The sequence below is a fragment of the Podarcis melisellensis genome (assembly GCF_964234715.1).
Source record: "Podarcis melisellensis genome assembly, chromosome: 1".
Taxonomy (NCBI): domain Eukaryota; kingdom Metazoa; phylum Chordata; class Lepidosauria; order Squamata; family Lacertidae; genus Podarcis; species Podarcis melisellensis.
Genome location: NC_138528.1, coordinates 75,548,780 through 75,569,610, shown reverse-complemented (window position 1 = coordinate 75,569,610; position 20,831 = coordinate 75,548,780). Strand labels below are relative to the sequence as shown.

Below are 20,831 nucleotides of genomic sequence, written 5' to 3'. Positions count from 1 at the left end.
AAAACATCTGAAGGCAGCCCTGTTTAGGGAAGTTTTTAATGTTTGATGTTTTATCATGTTTTTAATATTCCATTGGGAGCTGCCCAGAGTGGCTGGGGAAACACAGCCAGATGGGCGGGGTATAAGTATAATAATAATAATAATAATAATAATAATAATAATAATAATAATTAATAGTGTTTTTGTTTTTGTTTTTTGTTTTTGTTAAAAGGGCTTCCAAGGAAGCTTATAGTATAAACATACTGAAAACAATTTACAATTAAAACAATTTAGGTCTGAAAAACAAATCCATAAACCAGTACATGTAAGAAGCTCAATGTTCATCATGTTAATGGATTCAGCTTCACATGGTGCATGAGCTATCAGAGATCAAATCCGCAGGTAGAGCTTTTATATCCTCTCACATGCCACACCTGTCAGTGAAGTGTATTCACACATTCAGCTCCTGTCAGAATGTGAAGAGAATAAGAAATCAGCAGAGGGAAATGGACTTTGAATCCTTCACTATTACTAGAGCAAAACACTTCCACCCCACCTTGGAATATGTATAGACTATAGAAACTGCCCTGTATTTGAAACTACAAAGATGCACTTTCCTGCACTAAAGCTGGATCCTCGGATGTAAATGTCAGAAAAGGAATGTTGATGTTGATTTCAACAAGGTTAGGAAATATTTGGCGGTCATTTTTCAGGTGTAAAAGTGTTTTGGATGCAAGTTTTGTATTTCTGTTTTTGAAAGCATTCTTATGGGTACCCTGTGTCACACATGGGACTGACCCAGCTGCCATTTTAGTGTAGCACCTGCAGTGAGATGGAGAGTTGTGTGTCTCCCAGGGGCTACTGTCAGTTCTACATGGTTGGCAGACCAACAAACAGAACTCAGAATATGGCAGGTATTTGAGCTCTTCTTCCTCTTTCAACTTCTGAAAATCGTCATATCTCTCACATGTGTATTTAACTTTCTTCACATCGCAGTTCCATGCCAAAAGTATACAAACTTCCTCATGCACAGGACATTGTATGACTTATTTCTAACATACCTTTTGGCCACAAAATAGGCCCCCACCCCAAAAGGGTTGAAATTGTTGTCAAAATAAAAATGGCTCCAATCCACCGAACACTGTTCTCCTGTAACTTCCATTCATTTGGGTGAATTTTTTTTTGCTTTACAGTTTGTACTGATACTGTCAAAAGAAGAAATATGCTCTGTTCCAGAATGTTGATAATTTAATATTTTTTCCTAAAGTGGCTAGTGCTGGGGGACAGAAAAATGTGAAAGTAGTAGCTATATAAGGCCAGACACATGAAATATATATTGCACATATGTTTTGCTCTAGTGCTAGTTCATGAGTTACTTTTTTCTGTTTCAGTTACAGATAGGTAGCCGTGTTGGTCTGCCATAGTCAAAACAAAAAAAATTCCTTCCAGTAGCACCTTAAAGACCAACTAAGTTAGTTCTTGGTATGAGCTTTCGTGTGCATGCACACTTCTTCAGATACGTATCTGAAGTGTATCTGAAGAAGTGTGCATGCACACGAAAGCTCATACCAAGAACTAACTTAGTTGGTCTTTAAGGTGCTACTGGAAGGATTTTTTTTTGTTTTTTCTGTTTAACGATCAATTGAAATATGCATAGTCAATATATTCTATGGTTGCCATACCTGTGTAGCTGTGTTGGGGTGTGTGTGTTCTCTTCCTTCATGTATGACATCTCTAACCAACTACACAATTCTTCCTACCAGGAGAATGAATAAACTTATTTTTCTGCCCATACATTAATCCAGGTTAAGAAAGGAAACATTCTGTGGAAGGAACCAGTGACAGAAGTTGACCTAATTTACATCTTGCCATTTAAAATTCCAGTTTAGAGGCCTAAACCATTTCTGAGATTACTAAACTGATGGCATTCAACAAGGTTCAAATGTTGGTTTATTTTATTCACCTTCATCAGGAACACTTCCAGTGCTTTGTGTGTGTGTAAGAGAGATGGACTTAAGTCACTTCATTTTGCTTCTTTTTTTACTGCCCCTGGCAGCTATTTGTGTTGGCTTGATTCCAAAGAATTATTCCCTACCAACACATAAGAGGGGCAAGGTTTGTAATTATGAAGAAGCCATCTCTTTTCCACCAGGAAAGCTGAAACTAAAGTTAATAGAGGCCAAAACACACATACTTGCTTCCTAATAAGTTGTTTTTTAAATGCACCAGAGTTTTGCTGTGTGTGTACTACAGTACAATATGTAGCAAGAGTAGATTCCATGTCTATATGTGACCAATTTATATATAGAGCGTATTACATTCCTCGGACCAAATTCTTTACATGCAGTGAACCTTGCCATTTTTTTCTGAAACCAAGCATGCCATACATGCATGCATGCATGCATGGAAAACCATGAGTCTGCATACAGAAGCTTGTGTGCAGCATCCCAGGAAAGCAAACACCCCTCTGTGAATATTCATCAGAAGGGGAACTTCTTTTCTTCCATTTGAGTGGCTTCAGAGTTGTCAGGGAGAAAAAGAACCCCTGCTGTGTTCTGAAGGTATTTTTGGATAAGAGAAGCCACATCCAGGAAGAAAGAGGGAAGTACTGATTGCACGCTAGGCAGCTGGCTTCTTGGGTTTCTTTTCTCTGATTCCAGTGCATTCCTCTTTCATGTTAATGTTTAGTATTATTTTTACGTATTGTTTTTCTTTCAGATAGTCTTCACTAAACCACCAGATTGTTTCATGTTTCCATTTTAATGTTAACTGCTCCAGTGAAACTTTATTTATAAGCTGATTATAGTTTGGAATGCCCATCATTTTTCAATGTGCTTTACCATCAAATTCATGCTCTTTGAGCTTATTGCCACACTGGCCGCCTACTTTTAAATGGAATAAACATTTTTAATGAGGCACGGATAAAATGTGCTGTTGCCAAAGTTAATTTTTAAAAGTTATTCCTCAGACCAGGACTTTCATCAAGGAAGCCAATAACCTGTTCGGCTGAACAAAGTTCAGTTCAGTATGATTTCCATTATATGACATCATGAGAGTTAATCAAACTGGTGTGGTTGTCATTGCTTTGTTAACTTTTCCTTATGGAAAAGTAGGCGTAAGCTCCAATACTCCTTTGTAAAAATGCATAGGATTGCTTCATACACACACACACACACACACACACACACAAGCACACACACACACATGTCCAAACTGGAGAAACCAGGCAACAAATGCGCAGAAGGATATGACAGCAGTTCAAAGAGGCCCAATCACAGATAGGCAAAATGCATATGCCAGAGACATTTGGAGACTGACACCATTCATAGGTATCTATATGCTAATTCTAGAAGCCTTTGAGCCAAGATGGATGAGCTGGAGGACTGGGTTTTAAAGGAAAGCATAGCAATAGCAATAGCAAGTAGAATGGAAATCTGGGGAATGGAGAAAAGCAGTATGGCATTATTTCTGGATACAAACGCTATAAGACAGGCATGTTGAAGGTGGTGTCACCCTGTACATCAAAGAAAACAGAGCCCAACAATCTGGAAACTGCAGGGCAGCAAAACTCTTCCAAATAATTGCTAAGGATGATGATACAAGCCCCCAGTATTAATTTAGTACTGGGAAAGTGCTATCATTGCCCCCCCAACCCTATTGACCAAAATGCCCAGTGTGATCTTCAGAAGGAGAATGACATCAAGGAGATGTCAAAAGAAGGAAATATTGTAGTAATTGATGGGTTCAGGCAATCCCACGCAGACTGGGTAGATAAGTGTCAAAGTTATGCCAAAGAGGTACAATTTATTGATAATCTAGATGCCTTGATTCAAGTAGGTAGTTGTGTTGGTCTGTCGTAGTCAAAATAAATTAAAACAATTCTTTAAAAAAAAACTTCTTAAAAACCTAAAAACTCCCATAAAAGAATCAAGTCTTCAAAAAAGTTATATGATCTAAGAAAGTCTTTAAAAGAATCCTTCCAAAAGAATTTAAAAATTATAATGTAGCACCTTAGAGACCAACTGAGTAGTTTTAGGTATAAGCTTTCGTGTGCATGCACACTTCTTCAGATACACTGAAACAGAAGTCACCAGACCCTTATATATAATGAGAGTAATTGATTGTAAAGAGAGTAAAAGATGCCTTAGAACAGTTGGTTTGGTCATGAAACCAACCAAAGAGGTGGCAACTCTGAACTTGATATTAAATGGTGCCCAGAATCTGCTGCAATATAGTATATAAGTGTGGTTTAACCATTGGAAACAGTGACCACAGTGCTATCAAATTCAACATTTATGTAAGTGGACAGTTGCTAAAACTTTGACTTCAAAAGAGGAAACATCTCAAAAATGAGAGGATTGGTAAAATGAAAGAGAAAGACAATATGGTCAAATCTCTCCAGAATGCTTGGAGGTTATTAAAAACCACAATAATGGAAGCTAAGATAGATAGTATACCATAGGTAAGGAAAGGTACTACCAAGGCCAAGAGGATGCCAGCCTCATAGGCATGTGATTGGCTACTGTGATTACAGGATGCTGGACTACATGGGCCTTGTTCTGATCCAGCCGAGATCTTCTATTCCCATGCATGCATTGGAAGTCTCTAGAGCTAGGTTATCTTCCTTTATGCACAACCACCCTATTTTGCTTCATAGTAAGGGTCTTTTTGGGTTGCTAAAAAGAAAACATAAGTTTGCCAATTGCTCATCTTTTTTTCTTTTCTTTTAAGGATGCAGGGCATGGGTGATTCTTTTTCTTTGTGTAACCCGTGAAAATGCCCTGTGTTGGTGCGAAACAGAAGTTGTAGCTACTTATAGAAACTTCAGCAGTGTATAACAGCTTTGTTTCATTTTTCTTCCTTTGTTTATGGGAGACAGAGGTCACTTTGAATCAACCTGCTTTAAAGGCAGACTGGAGCGGACAATAAACATTGTGGAGATGGTAGCATAGGACTATTACTTCTACAAGCTAATATTGTATTGTTTGAATTCCATTCTTTACTCCCACCTTGAAATCTCTGCTTTTAAGACTCCTTGAAAATGGTTGCTGTCTCAGGGACTATAGTACCTATTGAGAGTTAACACTGATTTTTGTGCTTGATTGAATGCTTTGTACTAGACAGTGAGAGCATTTGTACCGTACGTGTACCTTTGAATTGCTGCTGCTTTGAACCTTAGCTGATCTCCCAGGTTAGAAGATGCACTGGCATGCATGATGGCTAGCATATAAATTGCATTGCCGCTGTAACTGCATGCAGGAGGAGTATAGAAACATCTAACAATGGGAATCTTCTGAGCAGAAATTGGCTTGCACAATAAGCCAAATGTGATATGCACTTCTTTTTATTATTGATATTAATATGAGTGCAGGACTTCAGCTTCTTTATAGGGATAATTTGCAAGGGCTGCTTATTCCTCATTAGAAATAATAATCATCTTTGTGTTTCTGAGGGAGATGGTGCATAGTGTGTAATGTGCATTGTCAGAGTAGACATATGACTGAAATATATCAGGAACTCTTACTGTGTGTCTACTGCTGTCAGTGACTACATGTGTTAACAGGCAGAACTACACATGTTTCAGGCTTGCATCGAGGTTCACAGTGCACCATGGGGGAAACTTAACAATTGATGTATAGAGAATTAACAGTGAAATGAAGAGCCAGTATTACAGTAGTCCAATAAACTGTGACAGAATAAGGAAAAAACAACTGCTAATTACAAGGATCACACTAAGATTAGTCTGGCAACTGTTTGGTCAAATCTACAGATGACAAACGGAATCAGGATGGATAGATAGAATAAGGAGTCACCTGCTGGTGGTACTAAGGCAACTGGAGAAAAAGCAGAAAAGTCTGACACCAAATAAAGACAGGGGAGGCTGATAAGGGGCAGGCAGGTATACAGGGAGCCTTGTTGGATTTGAAGGAGGAATTTAGGAAGTAGATAAAACACAAATGCTTGTTGTAGGTTTGTAGCAAAGGTTTGTTTCTAGCCTCAGCTCATGATTAGTGAGGGGAGAGCTTAACTGCAAGATTGGGTTTGGACAACATGCTGAGCTCTAGGAGCCCACAGGGCTTCCACTGATAGGACTCATTAGTTAATCCCACCCAGTATCTATCTTTGTGTTTGATAAGACCATTTGGGTTGGAGAAAGAGAGAACAGCTGATTGCCTGTCTTTTTAATAAATTCCTTGTAGTTCAAACAAGTACATGCTTTGCAAGGATAACCTTGCAGAGATGGCTTGCAACATCATGCTATATGATGTGATATTATGATATGATATGATAATGATCTTCAAATATCTGAAAGGCTGTCATGTGGAAGATGGAGCAAGCCTGTTTTCTGTTGCTCCAGAGGGTAGGACCCAAATTAATAGATTCAAAATACAAGAAAAAAGAATCCAACTAAACATTGGGAAGAACTCTCTGATGGTAAGAGCTGCTCAACAGGGGAACAGTACCTCGGAAGGTGGTGTGCTCTCCTTCACTGGAGGTTTTTAGACAGAGGTTGGATGGCCATCTGTTAGGGATCCTTTAGCTGAGATTCCTGCACTGCAGGGGATTGGACTACTTGGGGTACCTTCCAACTCTACAATTCAATGATTCTATCTTCTATTCTTTTTCTATTTTACTGTTTAATTAAGCCAAATTCTCTTTGATTGCCTCCCCAAGAAAGATGATTTGGGAAAGAGATCTGCTTTCAGATTGTGTATGTTCTTTCTGCATCAAGGTGTTTAAATTGCTAACCAGTCACTTCCTCCTGCTGCCCAATGATATATTTCATGTGATGTGTGTATTGTATCAGTGATTCCTAATCCCGAGGGACATTAGTACACCACAGGACTATGAGCTGTGCATATTCAGTGCCTGTCACCACCACGCAGACTGAACTGCAAAGACACAGTTTCTCAACTGAAGCTTGTATAAACTTGCCAAAAAATAGCACCCATGGTGGACATGCATGCAATGTTAGTGAAATGCACTGAACAAAAGGGGAGAGAAGGAAGAATTCAGTACTACACTTTTGTTCACTATAAAGGCAAAGCTTAGAAAGCTGTTTATAGTATTGCCTACTCCAAAGGTTGAAAAAGAAAAAGAAATCAAAGAAAGTCAAAGAGAAGTCTCTCTCTCTCTCTCTCTCTCTCTCTCTCTCTCTCTCTCTCTCTCTCTCTCTCTCTGTGTGTGTTTACTTTCCATGGTTTTGCTTTGCCCTGTATGGCTTTCCCACACTTTTCTCTGCAGGTCTGGGCTATTCTTGATGTTCATGATTTATTTTAGTGTCTCTAGCTCATTAGAGCTTTATGGAAGCACCAGCAATGGTCCTGTTTGTGATGAAATCAAGAGAACTGGCAAAATGTGGCATCATGGCAGCAGAACATGATCTGGTTTTCTTTCCCCAAGTCATTTGCCTGGACCTTGGCCATAAGATAATCTTTTCTCCCATGTAAGCCTGAAATCCCTACTGCTTGCTGAATTAAGTAACAGATGGAAGAGGACACCCTCCCCCCGGACCTGGCCAGTTTGGTGGTGTAGATGGAGGCTCCCTAACCTGTAAATGGAGAGACTACCCACTGCAGTCAGTATTAGAAGTACCCCTTCCTAGTTATATAAAGGTAAAAGGTAAAGGTACCCCTGCCCGTACGGGCCAGTCGTGTCCGACTCTAGGGTTGTACGCCCATCCCACTTAAGAGGCCGGGGGCTAGGGCTGTCCGGAGACACTTCCGGGTCACGTGGCCAGTGTGATGAAGCTGCTCTGGCGAGCCAGCACCAGCGCAGCACACGGAAACGCTGTTTACCTTCCCGCTATAAAGCGGTACCTATTTATCTACTTGCACTTAAGAGTGCTTTCGAACTGCTAGGTGGGCAGGAGCTGGGACCGAAAAACGGGAGCTCACCCCGCCGCGGGGATTCAAACCGCCGACGATACGATCTTCAAGCCCTAGGCACTGAGGTTTTACCCACAGCGCCACCCGCGTCCCACCTTAGTTATATAAGGGGGGAGCATATCCACCTCCGACCCTCACTTGCCCAAAGTAGTATCACCCCTGCTTGTCCCGTCCACATAGCCAACCCAGGGTTTTTGTTGGATCAGTTGGATAGTGGAGGTGGCATGCAGTCTCTATGTTTTGTTTCATTGATCCATTTATGACCTGTTTTTCCTCCGTGGAGTTGAAGGCAACATGCATGCCCCACCCCCATGTCATCCTCACAGCACCCCTGTGAAATATGCTAGGCTGAGAGATGGTGACTGGCCCGGGGTCACGGGGTGAGCTTCCCAGAGTGAGGAAAGGAAGCAATTTTTCAGAGCAATTTTTGGCACTTTTTTTTTTTTTTGCACTGAATTGGGAGTTCTGGGAATCTGCTGTGAGGGGGCTATTTGAGAGAGAAACTTAGCTGTCAGGACAATCAAGTGAGTGATGTGTTGGATCAGAACAATGAAGAAGTGAAACACAGACCTCCCCACAGTAAGGGATCATCTCAGCAGCTGCCCAGGCATGTCATTGAAGTTTAGGGGTGCGGGGATGGGGGATGAAGAGGGAAGCAGAATCTCCAGGGAAGCTTAGGAGTCTTTCCTCCATAAACAAGCACCTCGTACAAGACTTAATATGCTCCCTGCTTTTGAGGGCAATTACACTTAGAACACCTGTAAATTCTGTGGCTCCTTCCTAAGGGACCATAAATCTAAGGAGCCAATGGCAGCTGGGATGATTAAAATCCCACCCCATACACCGGACAGAGTGAGAATGCAATTATCTTTGGGAACGTCTCTGGTTAAATCCGGAGACACATGCAGTAGTTTCTTCACCTGTGCACCGATTGGTTAAAAGCAGCTCATGCTGGATTTGCTGTGAAGAAACAGAGGGGAAGTGTTTTTTGTTTTTTTGAAGAAGGTGATGGAGGGGGGAGGGAGAGAGAGTAGCGTAGCGTGAGAGTAAATTTGATTGGCTAGGGAGGGGGGCATGAGCCGGAGAGAGTGCTGAGCAGGCATTCATGAGATACAGTAAAGAAAAGCGTCTCTCCTCCTGCCTCTCGCTTCAGATGCAGGAATGGACCAGGAGAGCTGGGACTGTGTTAGTAGCACAGGGAGAGCATGACTGGATTGGAATCTCTAAGGAGTGACAGCGCTGTGAATGAAGCACGGGTCGCTCTTTCTTCCTGCCGTGGGCTTCCTCTGTGCGAAGGGAGACGGGGAGATCATTTAAAGGGAGCTGAGCATCTCTGGCCAAAGCAATGTGTCCAAGAGGAGCCGGGCACGGGAGCTGCTTGCCTTTTGGATAATCCCTCTTGTTCTTAGCCTCCGTTCCGTGCAGCATCCCTGGTTTTGGGTTTTTGAAAGGCAATGTGGAGTCAAGACTTTAAATGGCATTTGGGATAAAACAAAAACGAGATCACTTTTCTCTCTCTCTCTTTTAAAAAAACCAAAGTAAAACAATTTGTTTGGGTATAGTATCTCTCTCTTTTGCTTTTCTTTTTTTTTATAGCAGGGGGGAGGGGGCAATTGTGACACCAAAGAGAATGTTTGCTGTGCAGGAGAGACTTCTCAACAAGTAAGCGTGTTGTTTTTCTAACTCTTGGCTGAGCAGGCTTCTGTTAGCCAACTGGCTCCATTGACAGCACAATCTTTTTTGTTTTTTGTTTTGTTTTTGTTTTTTGACTTCCTTGTCAGGATGGTAGGCAAAAGAACAGCTGGCAGAAAACAATAGGGGGTAGGGAAACCAAATAAAGGAAACCACCTGCAACCTGCCCCCCCCTCCCAGTAAAACAAACCTACAAATATTGTCAGTAAAAATTGCGGAACACTTTTGACGTCACCATGCGCAGATCTAGCACGGATGAATCAACCTATCACAGGAGCCCTTCTCTGGACAGCAAGGATTACAGTTTTCCAAATGGCGCCTTCCGTCGCTATAGCAGCATGTATGGCGGCCAGTTTGGGGCCGCGAGCAACTCTTTTTTTGGATTCCATACCAACCCAGGGCCTAAGGCCACCAAGGCTAAGTACACATCCCCCAAGGGGAACAAGTATGTGGTCTTTTACTTGGATCTCTCCTTTATTTTTCTTCTAGAACTGAAGAGGTGCAGCATGGCTCACAACTGCCTGCAGTGCATTAAGTACCTCATGTTTGTGTTCAACCTCCTCTTCTGGGTGAGTATGTGTGCAGGTGCGATTCCCCCGCCCCTGTTGCCACTAAATTCTATAGATTTGCTTTCCTCCAAACTTCAGGGCAGTGTGTAATGGCAAAAGTGAAGAACTGGGTGCTGTTGTGCACTTGATGCAGAATGAAGTGGTAGGCTGAGGTGGCAGCAGAAAACTGGACTGTTGCACTTCAGTCTGCAGGAGGAGGAGTTCCATAGACCTGAAATGTTCTGTCCTGTAGAAAAGAATAAAACAAAGCGACTTCCTTTCTCCACTAACAGACCAGGGAGAAAGGTTCCACATATTTCTGTCTCTGATGTTTGAGTTTCTTGCATATTAGAGCCTTTTTTGTGAGGAGTATTCAAAAATATGGAACTCCCTCCCCCCCTTTCACCATGAAGTGGTACCACCCAGAGATCTGCCACTTCATTCTCTATGTAATGTGCAGAAAGGCTCCCTCTCCCTAACTCTTTAAGTTGTTTGATGAGTTGTTACAGGGCCACGAAAATATAGATGTTTCCCATGTTCCCCTTTTCCTGTGTTCTTTATCAATTTGGTTCAAATGCATGCATATTTAGATACTGCTTTGGAGTCTGAGAATTCATTGTTTGCCCTTGTTCCACTTAAAGGTGTCTGCATGCTCAAACCTAAGTTCAGCTTGGTGTGCAGAGGGATTCTCTGTTGTAAAGGTGGTTCTTGTTGTGGTTCTGTGGCACAGAATTGTCTGGATCAATATGCACATCATAGGAGTGCACGTGATGAGGTGTCCACCTATGCCTGGCAGTGTCATTAATAACAGTGATACTGCAGCTGAAATAAAGTAGGTTAGCAGGCAAGCACTCGGCTTTCTGCACTGAGCAGAGACTTTGCATCACAGAAATAGATTTGCTGGGAGAGCGCTGCACACCCTGATAGCAACTTCCTAGCCCTGCTTTAAGCTGCCACGTTAACTTTTATTCCCAGGAGAGTATCTGAAGATGCAAATCTGATAAGAATCTTGCTTTCTGAGAGAAGATTGTGTTGGTGCAAAATCATGAACGACCCGGATAAACTTTTCTTTTGGAGGAACATCAGAGGTTTTGCAAAAGCCGCTGGAATTGCCTTGCACTGTATTAACACAGCCTGACTGAAAGCAGCGTGATTCGGTTTGTTAACTGGCTTATGTGCCATGTTTGCTTGGGTGCCAATGGGCCAGCGTGTAGAGAGTGAAGTTTATTTTAATTTTTTTGCAGGTTGCAATGGCATATGACATTCCTACTGTGTGGCATCCTCATTTATGCTAGGGAAGTGCTAAGCAATGATAAAAGAAAATCAACTAAACTAGCCCTCATCTCATTTAATCAGAATGTGTTTAAAGAAATGGGGGTGGGGGGAATGTAGGGGTCAGTCACATTCCATGTTTTCTCACTCCTCTTGCCATCACAGACAGAGGGAATGAGGTTTGAGAAGAGGATGGGGAGATAGCTCTGGCCTTCATGCGGTTGGGGAGGAGAGAAGAGGGGTTGGATAGCTACTTAAAAATTAAGGCTGGGCTGGCTTCACCCACCACCCTACCTTTCTCAAAACACTCCCCTCTATTTTCCTGCTTTCCCCCTGTTGCAGACCAAATATACGTATATTCAGCATTGGCTCAATTCCAGAAGAGAGTTCTGAAACACAAGGAGGGGAACTCCATTTAAGCTTGGATAAGCTGAAAGAAAATATCAAATCCGACTAGTCTGTTTTCTAGTTCCTGATTCTCTCACACTGCTGGGATCCTAAATATCCCCTGGTGTTTATCCCAGCTTACCCCAAAGCTTCCTGACAAGTCATGGACGGTGATTCTCTTGTCCCTTTAAGCCATCCGCTTCTCTAAGGCTTTGTCCATTTCTGGTGGAGTTTCTTGCTCAGCCAGCCAGCTAAAAGGTTATATGCAGAAGATAAACAAGAGGGCTGGCATGAATAGCCACCCTTAAGATGATGCACGGCAGAGCCTTAAAGGACATTCCCTGCAGGTTCTCTCCATTCATCCTGCACTGTAGTACATGGACATATTTTTTTAAAGGAATTACTGCTTGCAACGTGTGTGCACTTCCAATGGGATGACTGCAGAACATTTCCTTGGGATATTTCACAATGTAATTGCTATTATGATCTTTCTGAACAAGCTTACTACAACCACCACCGTCTTTCTTGCATTCTTCCTAATCTCAAGGTCTTCGTCAGTAGAGTGCAGGAGTTATGAGCTGTCTGTGTCCCAAGACTAGATGTGGAGAGCATACAATAAATTATTTATGATGCTAGTTTCAAATTGAGGAGCGGAAATTTTCATTATTCCATTTTTGTTTATCTGTAAACCTCTGGGGTTTCTTTTCCTTAGCATCAAAAAGTTGGAACTATCAATGTTTTAAGAATCCAGAAATACCCTGTGTTCTTAAATGCACCCCCTGTCAGTCATATATTAACACCTTCAGTCTATCAGGGCTGTTTCCCTGCCCCCCACCTCACCCCACCACAATTCATGTTAAGTGGAAAGATACAGTGGAGAGCAAGAATGTAATACTTATACTTCCAGTTACCCCCCATCATTTAAGGAAGAGGGTGCACCTCCCACTTTCCAGACAAGTGATTATTCCTCACTAGCCAGCTCACAGGTTCTGCTCAAGTGAGTAGCCATTGTTGTAAAATATGCATATTTAGAAGGTATGCATATCAAAGACACAAATCTGTTTTTTAAATATATATATATAATTGTCTTGTATTGATATTGCTATGTTATTAATTGAATTTAGAACAGCAATTACCATGAATTCTCTTACTGTGTCCTGCAGTGCTGTGTGCATTGTAGCCACCATGGTGCCTCCAATTATGGTGGACTACAACTCCCATTGTCCCTGAATATTTGTCATGCTGGCTGGGGCTGATGGGAGCTGTAGTCCAGGACACCTGGCAAGGGACTGTTGGCTACCTCTGCTGTATGCAGTGCTGCTCCCAGTTAGAGTCGAGAACACTGAGATATATAGATCAATGTTGGGACTCACTCATGTTGACTATAGCTAAGGGTAGACCTTTGCACCTTGCTGAGCATCTCTTGATCTGAAAGAACTTATTCTACTGTGAGATACCATCTAAGGGTCTAACGCTGGCCCTTCTCCAGAAATGGACACCTCAGTTCAGAGATGTGGAACCAATTGCTGTTCAGATGTTGCTGAACATCTGATGATGCTCCCATCATCCCTGAAGATGGCCATGCTGCTTCAAGCTGATGGGAAGTATCCAACAACATCTGGATAACCACAGGTTTCCTATCCAAATCCAATTGTTCATTTGGTGTGAAGCTACAGGATACAGGGAAATGTGATGACAGGCATGGAGAGGTGTGTGTCTGTCCTAAAACTGCTGAAATTGTGTGAGAGAAGGGCCAGGTACAGATGAACACCATTTTATCTCATGAGGTGTGTGTGTGTGTGTGTGTGTGTGTGAGAGAGAGAGAGAGAGAGAGAGAGAGAGAGAGAGAGAGAGTGTGCCACCCTCCCTGAGCTACAGCTCTCCTCAGGCTCTCTGTCTGTGAGGGGAGATGAGCCACTCTCCCAGCACTTGAGGGCTGAGCAGGCAGGGGAAGAACCCCACATGGTTTTTGAAAGTAGTGGACACGGAGTGAATGGCGTCCAGCACCCAAAGGCTGCTGTTTGCAGCTTGTTCTTTTTCTCGTCCAAGCTGGCAAGCTGCTGCTGGTATTTGCTGCTACTTTCATTAGCTACAACCTCCATAGGAGTGCTCCTATCAGAACACCAAGTCCAAAAACAGGAAAATATATGCATCTGTGGTTATTCTAATTGGAGATAAACACCATTGCCGCCAGGAAAGAACTGATGATGGGTAGGGGCATGGAAAGGGTAGCAGCAAAAATGGAAATCTGATCCACCCACAGGGGAAAGTAATGCATCTGCTGCCCCAGATGAAGTAATTTGGAGTCGTTCCCCCCAAATTTATTGGATTATTCCTTGATTAGGAAAATTTATAGGGGAAAACCAGAAGGGTACCTTAGGTTTGTGGGGAACATCATGTGGATGATGCAAATTAAATGGGAATGCAAACAACTGCAACTACATGTTAAACTCTGGCATGGATAAGCCCTCATAATATATGCATATCATATACACACCATAGGGCAATGAGACCATCAGAATTTGGCAGGATGAATTGTTTTGTTGTTGAAGCACACTGCATTGCGGGATTTGTAGTGTTCATATTGTGGAGCTAATTAATTGCTGTTCATCTATTTTGTGTATATGTGCACATTTTAGAGATGCATGAGATTTATAGGCGCTCTTGAATTTGGAGCAAGGGAGCTGCAGATCTATCTGTTTGTGGACACACAGTATTAATGCTAGGATATAGACAGCTGAAGAAGAGGTAAGATAGAGTGACAGCAGGTTGCTCCAGCAACAGGTAGTGAGAAGGTTGACACAGTCTTGCTGACTATCATGCTCACACTTGCTAAAGGTGACAAAAAAGTAATCTTCTTCTTCTTCTTTGGCGATCACTTGTAGCTGAGTAAGATTGTCTTCCATAAACTCGGTCTTAACAATGAGTCCATAAATGACTGTGGAGGCCAATTCTGGATCCACACATCCTTCCACAGTGGGGACATCAGTTTCCGGGTGGGAGCTGATCACGGTGTGTATTTGCCAAGGGAGCCTTCCTCCTAGCACGTTTCTCCCTTGCGTCCTGAGTAAAAAAGTCATAGACATGCAAGTGCAAGATCAGTGATATAGTGTTTTCCTCATTTTAGGGGCAGGCAAATATTTTGCATCGGAGCCATGTCTAACTTGAACACTGCTGTTCCTTACAATTCTGAGTTTAAAAGCCACACAGTTTAAGATCCTACCAGTCTCCTCAGGGCAGAATCAAAGAAAAGTGCTATTGATCTTGTATAGCACCACCTGCTGTTCATTTAAGGGTTGTAGTGGATAATAGGCTTTCAACCCATATGCCTTCAACTTCAGTCACCATAGTTACATTCCATATAATTTCACCCCGGCTCCCTCTGCCTGCTGTCTCCCCCCTTCCTAAAACATGCTTATTGTGGGAAAGGGTTTGTCATTATAATAACATGTTACCCACTAATGCATTAACCCCACAAACATTTACATTTTAAGCAATATAAAATGTTTAACTTATGGAACCCAAGGATTCAATGCTGCTGTTTCTCTAGTTCCGAGAAAGACAAACATATCAGTTTTAGTCACTTAATTCAACTAACATGAATGACAAGTTGTCGACACTGAAGCACAGTATCAATTAATAATTTGCTGCAGAATCTGGAGGAAGTTAATACAGTATATGTTTCCTAAATACAATCAAACAATTTCAGCAGATACCAGCTACAAAGTATCTTGGCAAATATGCAGTTTGTCACACTATAGACCAATAAATAGAGCCCATGATGGGGTGGAGCTATAGAGATGAGGAAGGCTTCCTAAGCAGGTTTAACACCCACCCCCGTAGTTCCTTGAAGGCATCCCTATGCTTCCTTCCACATCTATGCTTATGAGGAAAATAAAGTGGTATGCGTGGGAATCCTGTTGTAGTGAGGTCAAAGTCTGCTATGAACACCCAGCGCTGCTCCTCAGTCTTCACTTCAGGGGATCCCACAGCAAGGGGAGGTGGGGTGCGATACGTGTTTGAATGCAGAGTGCTAAGACATTTGGTGCGCCTCTTTTGTTAATTACAGGGGTCCCTGGGGAAGCATATTTTACATGGGTAGGTAAGGGAATGAGCATCTTGTCTAACTGTACTGGGCAGGGGCTTTTACATTATTAAATGTGGAATTATGGCCTAAATACATTCCCACCCATCACAATGACACAAATTACTTGCTTCCCTGCCCTAGCTCTTAGAGGATACTGATTTGTGTCACTCTGGATTATTATTTCTGTTGCCAATTGAAGTAACTGAAGGGAAAATATAACATTTCCTTTCTAAATAATTCGCACAAACTACGTGGGACTTGGTCCAGGTGAAAACACTCCATCAGTTCTGCCCCATGTCCCACTAGTGAGACTTTGAGAAGAGCTCACATGTAGATCACAGTGCCTTAATCAATGCCACTTGTCTAGCCTACCTTATTTCCGTCTTAGAGAGCAAGCAGAATGAATAGGAGGTTGTAGGGGATTTTGTCCTTTGCATCTCTTAAGATGGCAAGCCAGTCTGCTGCCCTTATTAGGATTTGTGTTGAAATGTCACAGCCGAGCTCCTTAATCTCTGGAAGAGGAAAAGCCTCCAAAAGTAGAGGCACTCCAATGTGTGCTTAACTGTAGGGGCAGTTTAATCCTAAAACCGATAACTGGTTGGCTGCTGAATGGATAAAGAATTCAGTCCTCGATGTGCTCCCTGACCTCCCCCTGAACGTAACCACTGGGTGGTGATAGTGAGACATTACTTGGCTCCTGAGAGACCTCATGGGGGAAGGGAACTCTTCAAAATTAAATTAGAGAGGTTTCAGCACAGCACCTGCTGCTATGTGCATTTTCATATAGTTCAATGTGCATGAGCAAAGATGTGTTTGTGCTGCTTTTCAGCCTGTGACAGAGAGCAGCTAAATTGGATAGAAATTCTACTCAGTAGAATCTACTGGCACAGTTGCAAACAGTGCTGCAAACTATTATCCATGTTGTAAGGCAAGACATTAAATAAAAAGGAAACCTGTACTGAATGGTAAGGCTTCCAGCATCTCCATCATGACCTTCATCCTAAGATCTCATCAGGGATGTATTTCTGTGGAAATTATAGTAAATATTTCAAAATTCACATCTATAGATATAGAATCATAGAACGGTATATAAATTAGCATATGCACATTTTGTGTCAGTCTGTGTCCTTTCTTGGTAGTGGTCAGACATTCAATTTGTAAAATGTATGGAATGGTGGGGTGGTATTCTTCTGTCCTGTATATACAGTAATTTATTCCACAGCAGTAGATGGCACTGTGAACTGAGCCAATGGCACAAAGGCATTTCCAAGCCTGCATCTGAAAAGCAGACAGTCTTTTTTTCCTTCTTCAGTGGTTGACAACTCAGGCTAAATAAGGCCACAGTTCTACAATGAGCCGACAACAGTTTTATCTTAGGAGCATGTAGGAAGGAAGGATCACTTGGAAGAAGAAGAAAAAAGATACCATAATGTTATTTTAAATTGCACATAAGAGATAATGCTGAAAATGGCTTCAGGCTGATCCATAGCACAAAACCTATTTGCATAGTTGGCTAAATCAAATATCCTAATTTAGGAGCGAGATGTGAAAAATACTGGCATTTCCTGAAAAGGCACTTACCATTTCTGAAAACTCTCCTACTATACTATCTGCTGAGATAAAAATTATCTTCCATTTTTTAAGTGTTCCTTCTGCCAGAAAAATGGTAATATACTTTATATTTAGATGAACAGGTGAAAGACATGCAGCCAGGTAATCTGATGTGACACCTGCCCTCCAGCAGAGGGACCCTGCTTGCTACCCTCTGGTGTTTTTCTTACAGGTTTACAGTACAGTACTTAGTTCGGAAACACCTGGTTGGCCCTTGCCCAGGTGGTGAGAGAGTGTGCTGTGCAAACAGTGATTTAGAATAACAGTCTAGTTACTTTTTCCAATGTAAAAGCCGTTTTCTGTAAAGAGGACATTCTTTTTTCATATTTCCCTACCGCAGTTTCGTTAATGGATGAACTGCTGAATGCAAATTCAATAAATAAGCAACTGCCTGTGAAAAATGCTGCTGTGGCATTTGCAAGAATGTGGCACATTTTCAAGGTCTGTTGCTTTTGAAGGATCTGACCCTAATTTCATGAAAACCTTGGGGGGGGGGAGTACTGAGCTCACAACCATGAGCCAGTAAATGTGGGAGCAGCAGGGAGGGAGGACAAGCAGGCTGGAGAGGAAAGCATATGTATATCCTATATCTGGTAGAAGTTCTAAGCCGGAGGTTGTAGGTCAGAGGTAGAACACCTGTTTATGCAGAAGGCATTCCTGGTGTCTCCAGTTCTAAAGGATCAGGTAGTAGGTGATCCAAAAGACTTCTTCCTGAGACCTCTGAGAGCTGCTGCCAGATGGAGAAGGCAATACTGGGCCAGGTGTACAAATAGTATCACCTGGCAGAAGGCAGCATCCTCTGTGTGCAAATATGATGGCCCATTACTGCATTCAAGCAGATTGGATTCTGTGAAAAGAGCTGCGATGTTTCTCTATATGTGTTAACAATATGTGCAGCTGGGAAAAAGCTGGATACCTCTTTGGATTGTTCTGTATCCCTAGTAATGGAGGGGGGAATTAAAAATAGGCTCTGGCCTCATTCACCTTTAAGTTGGTTGTAGTACAGAGGAGGGATGCGGGTGGCACTGTGGGTTAAACCACAGAACCTAGGGCTTGCCAATCAGAAGGTCGGTAGTTCGAATCCCCGCGATGGGGTGAGCTCCCATTGCTCGGTCCCTGCTCCTGCCAACCTAGCAGTTCAAAAGCATGTCAAAGTGCAAGTAGATAAATAGGTACCGCTCCGGCGGGAAGGTAAACGGCGTTTCCATGCGCTGCTCTGGTTTGCCAGAAGTGGCTTAGTCATGCTGGCCACATGACCCGGAAGCTGTACACCGGCTCCCTCAGCCAGTAAAGTGAGATGAGCACCGCAACCCCAGAGTCAGCTACGACTGGACCTAATGGTCAGGGGTCCCTTTACCTTTACCTTTTAGTACACAGGAGGATAGGGAATTACCTTATACTGAGTCAGACCATGGGTCCATCTAGCTCAGTATTATCTGCACTGACTGGCAGCAGCTCTCTGGGATTTCAGGCAGGGCTCTCTCCCAACTCTACCAGGAGATGTTGGGGATTGAACCAAGAACCTTCTGTGTGCAATGCGGATGCTCTACCACTGAGTTACAGTCCTTCCCCGAGTAACTAGGAGCCAGCTGGCAAGATTAAGCATCCTTGCCCTCACGACACTCCTCTTGCACCAGACTTCCCCCTGTCTACACTGTGCATTTTGTACCACCACCACCACCTTTATTTTTGAATATATCTACACTTCTTTTATTCAGGTTAGAAGTCAACTCGATACTCTCTCAAAATAACCAAAGATGCAGATTCTCGACGTGAGTTTAGGAACAGACCCAGGAACAGAACCTAGTTGACAGTGATACGCATTATGCCCAGCCTAGATAAGTTGGACAGGGGAAAGTTGCGCATGAGAGGAGGCTGGAAGGGGGAAATTGCACATGGCCCCACAAAATGCCTCAGCCTGTGTTTCAGCATCAACTTTGGAGCTGGCCTGTGGTAAGTGCCATCCTCATTTTGTTGTAGTAGTTGCAGAAGGAGTTAAAACAAAAACAAAACAGAACACACACACACATATGCAGTTCATTGGGCACAAACCTTCCAAACTGAAAAGCCACTGAGTTTACTGAGAGAGTTAGTTAAGCACCTACTTATTTGCTACTGAAATCAACGGGACTTGTTCGTACTTCAAAATGTACTTACTTGGAGGCCAAACCAGACATGAATATGGGAGCAGAGGTGGGGGAGAAATTGGGCCCAGTTTCAATTGATAGTTGAGCTTTGCTAATTTGTGCTTTCCAAAACAATACCTGAACTGAAACCCAGCCATCTGTTGAATTTTTGCACCTCTCCAGATTTTTCAGGGCAATTCTCCAACTAAAGAATGTATTCAAAAATGCACGTAGTTGGGTAAATTGTGCATAAGCATGTATATATTTGTGAAACTAGCATACAGAAAATATTAGATATGGAGAAATTGCTTTTCAAAACTGTGCATACACTATATATTGGGGGAAAATACACACTAAAATGTTGTTTAATTTTCAGGTGGGCATTTTTAATAAGCAATTTCAAAAAACTGATATGGAAATGTGGAGAACTGAACTTAACGGTGCACATGCTGTTCTGGGGGTTTTCCTGACCCCTCCAGAGCAAATTGGGGGGGGGGGCATGGGGAAAAACAAGGAGAGGAAAGCCCTATTGCCCAAGTGGAAGCTCCTTCACAGGGTTTCCCATGATGGAATTCATTAAGTGCATCTCACCCTAAGTGTGGGAAATGAGAAATCATAATCTATGTATTCACCCATCCCTTTATGGGAGATGCATGACCAGGATTCCCTGCCCTTTTTGAGTAAAGGAAAGGAAAGCATAGATTGGGTTGGGGAAGTGGCACAGAGGGGGGGGGGCATAACTTCCCCCATTTAATTACATGTCTCCAGTGCTGCTTTTTGCCCTGTGGTGAGGAGAAATCGCTTAGTATCTGTACATAGTATAATGAAGTCCTGAATAAGAGGTTCTGAAACCCAAAAGTATGCCAGGTTTGAAATCGATATTGTACTGACTACATAACCTTACTAGGTAGTACATATTCCGAAAATGTGTAAAGAAAGGGAAATGTTTTTTGTAATGATTTGAAAACAATGTTCTATCCATTATGTTAATTTAAGAGTATTAGATTAAGAGCAGGAGTTGAAAGACGCTGCACAAAATGCATTTATGAAATGATTCAATTAAAAAATGATAACATTTCCTGATCCACAGATGCTAAAATATAGCCAGCTTATGTTTAGAATTTTCTGTCATGAGCATTTTTAGGTCAAAGGATTCTCCTACCGAACTGCTGCTTTCTCCGGAACTGGAGTTCAAAACAGCAAGCTGCATCTAAAGCCACTGGGGAACATGCCAATGTTT

The 20,831-nt window shown here is 42.4% G+C and overlaps 1 protein-coding gene across 10 annotated transcripts in view; it reads left to right on the top strand.

Annotated features, from left to right (window-relative positions):
* Positions 1-20,831, top strand: part of TSPAN4 (tetraspanin 4) — a 504,081-nt gene that overhangs the window by 284,446 nt on the left and 198,804 nt on the right. For 7 of the 10 annotated variants that reach the window (XM_081922512.1, XM_081922516.1, XM_081922513.1 and 4 more), the window contains one exon: positions 10,050-10,129. The exons of 2 other annotated variants lie outside the window; for them this stretch is intronic. In XM_081922512.1, coding sequence (XP_081778638.1) covers positions 10,067-10,129 — 63 coding nt within the window. In that variant the 5' untranslated portion in view covers positions 10,050-10,066. Of the gene's footprint in view, positions 1-8,985; positions 10,130-20,831 lie in introns of those variants that run through there. One more of the 10 variants, XM_081922508.1, reaches the window with a different exon arrangement.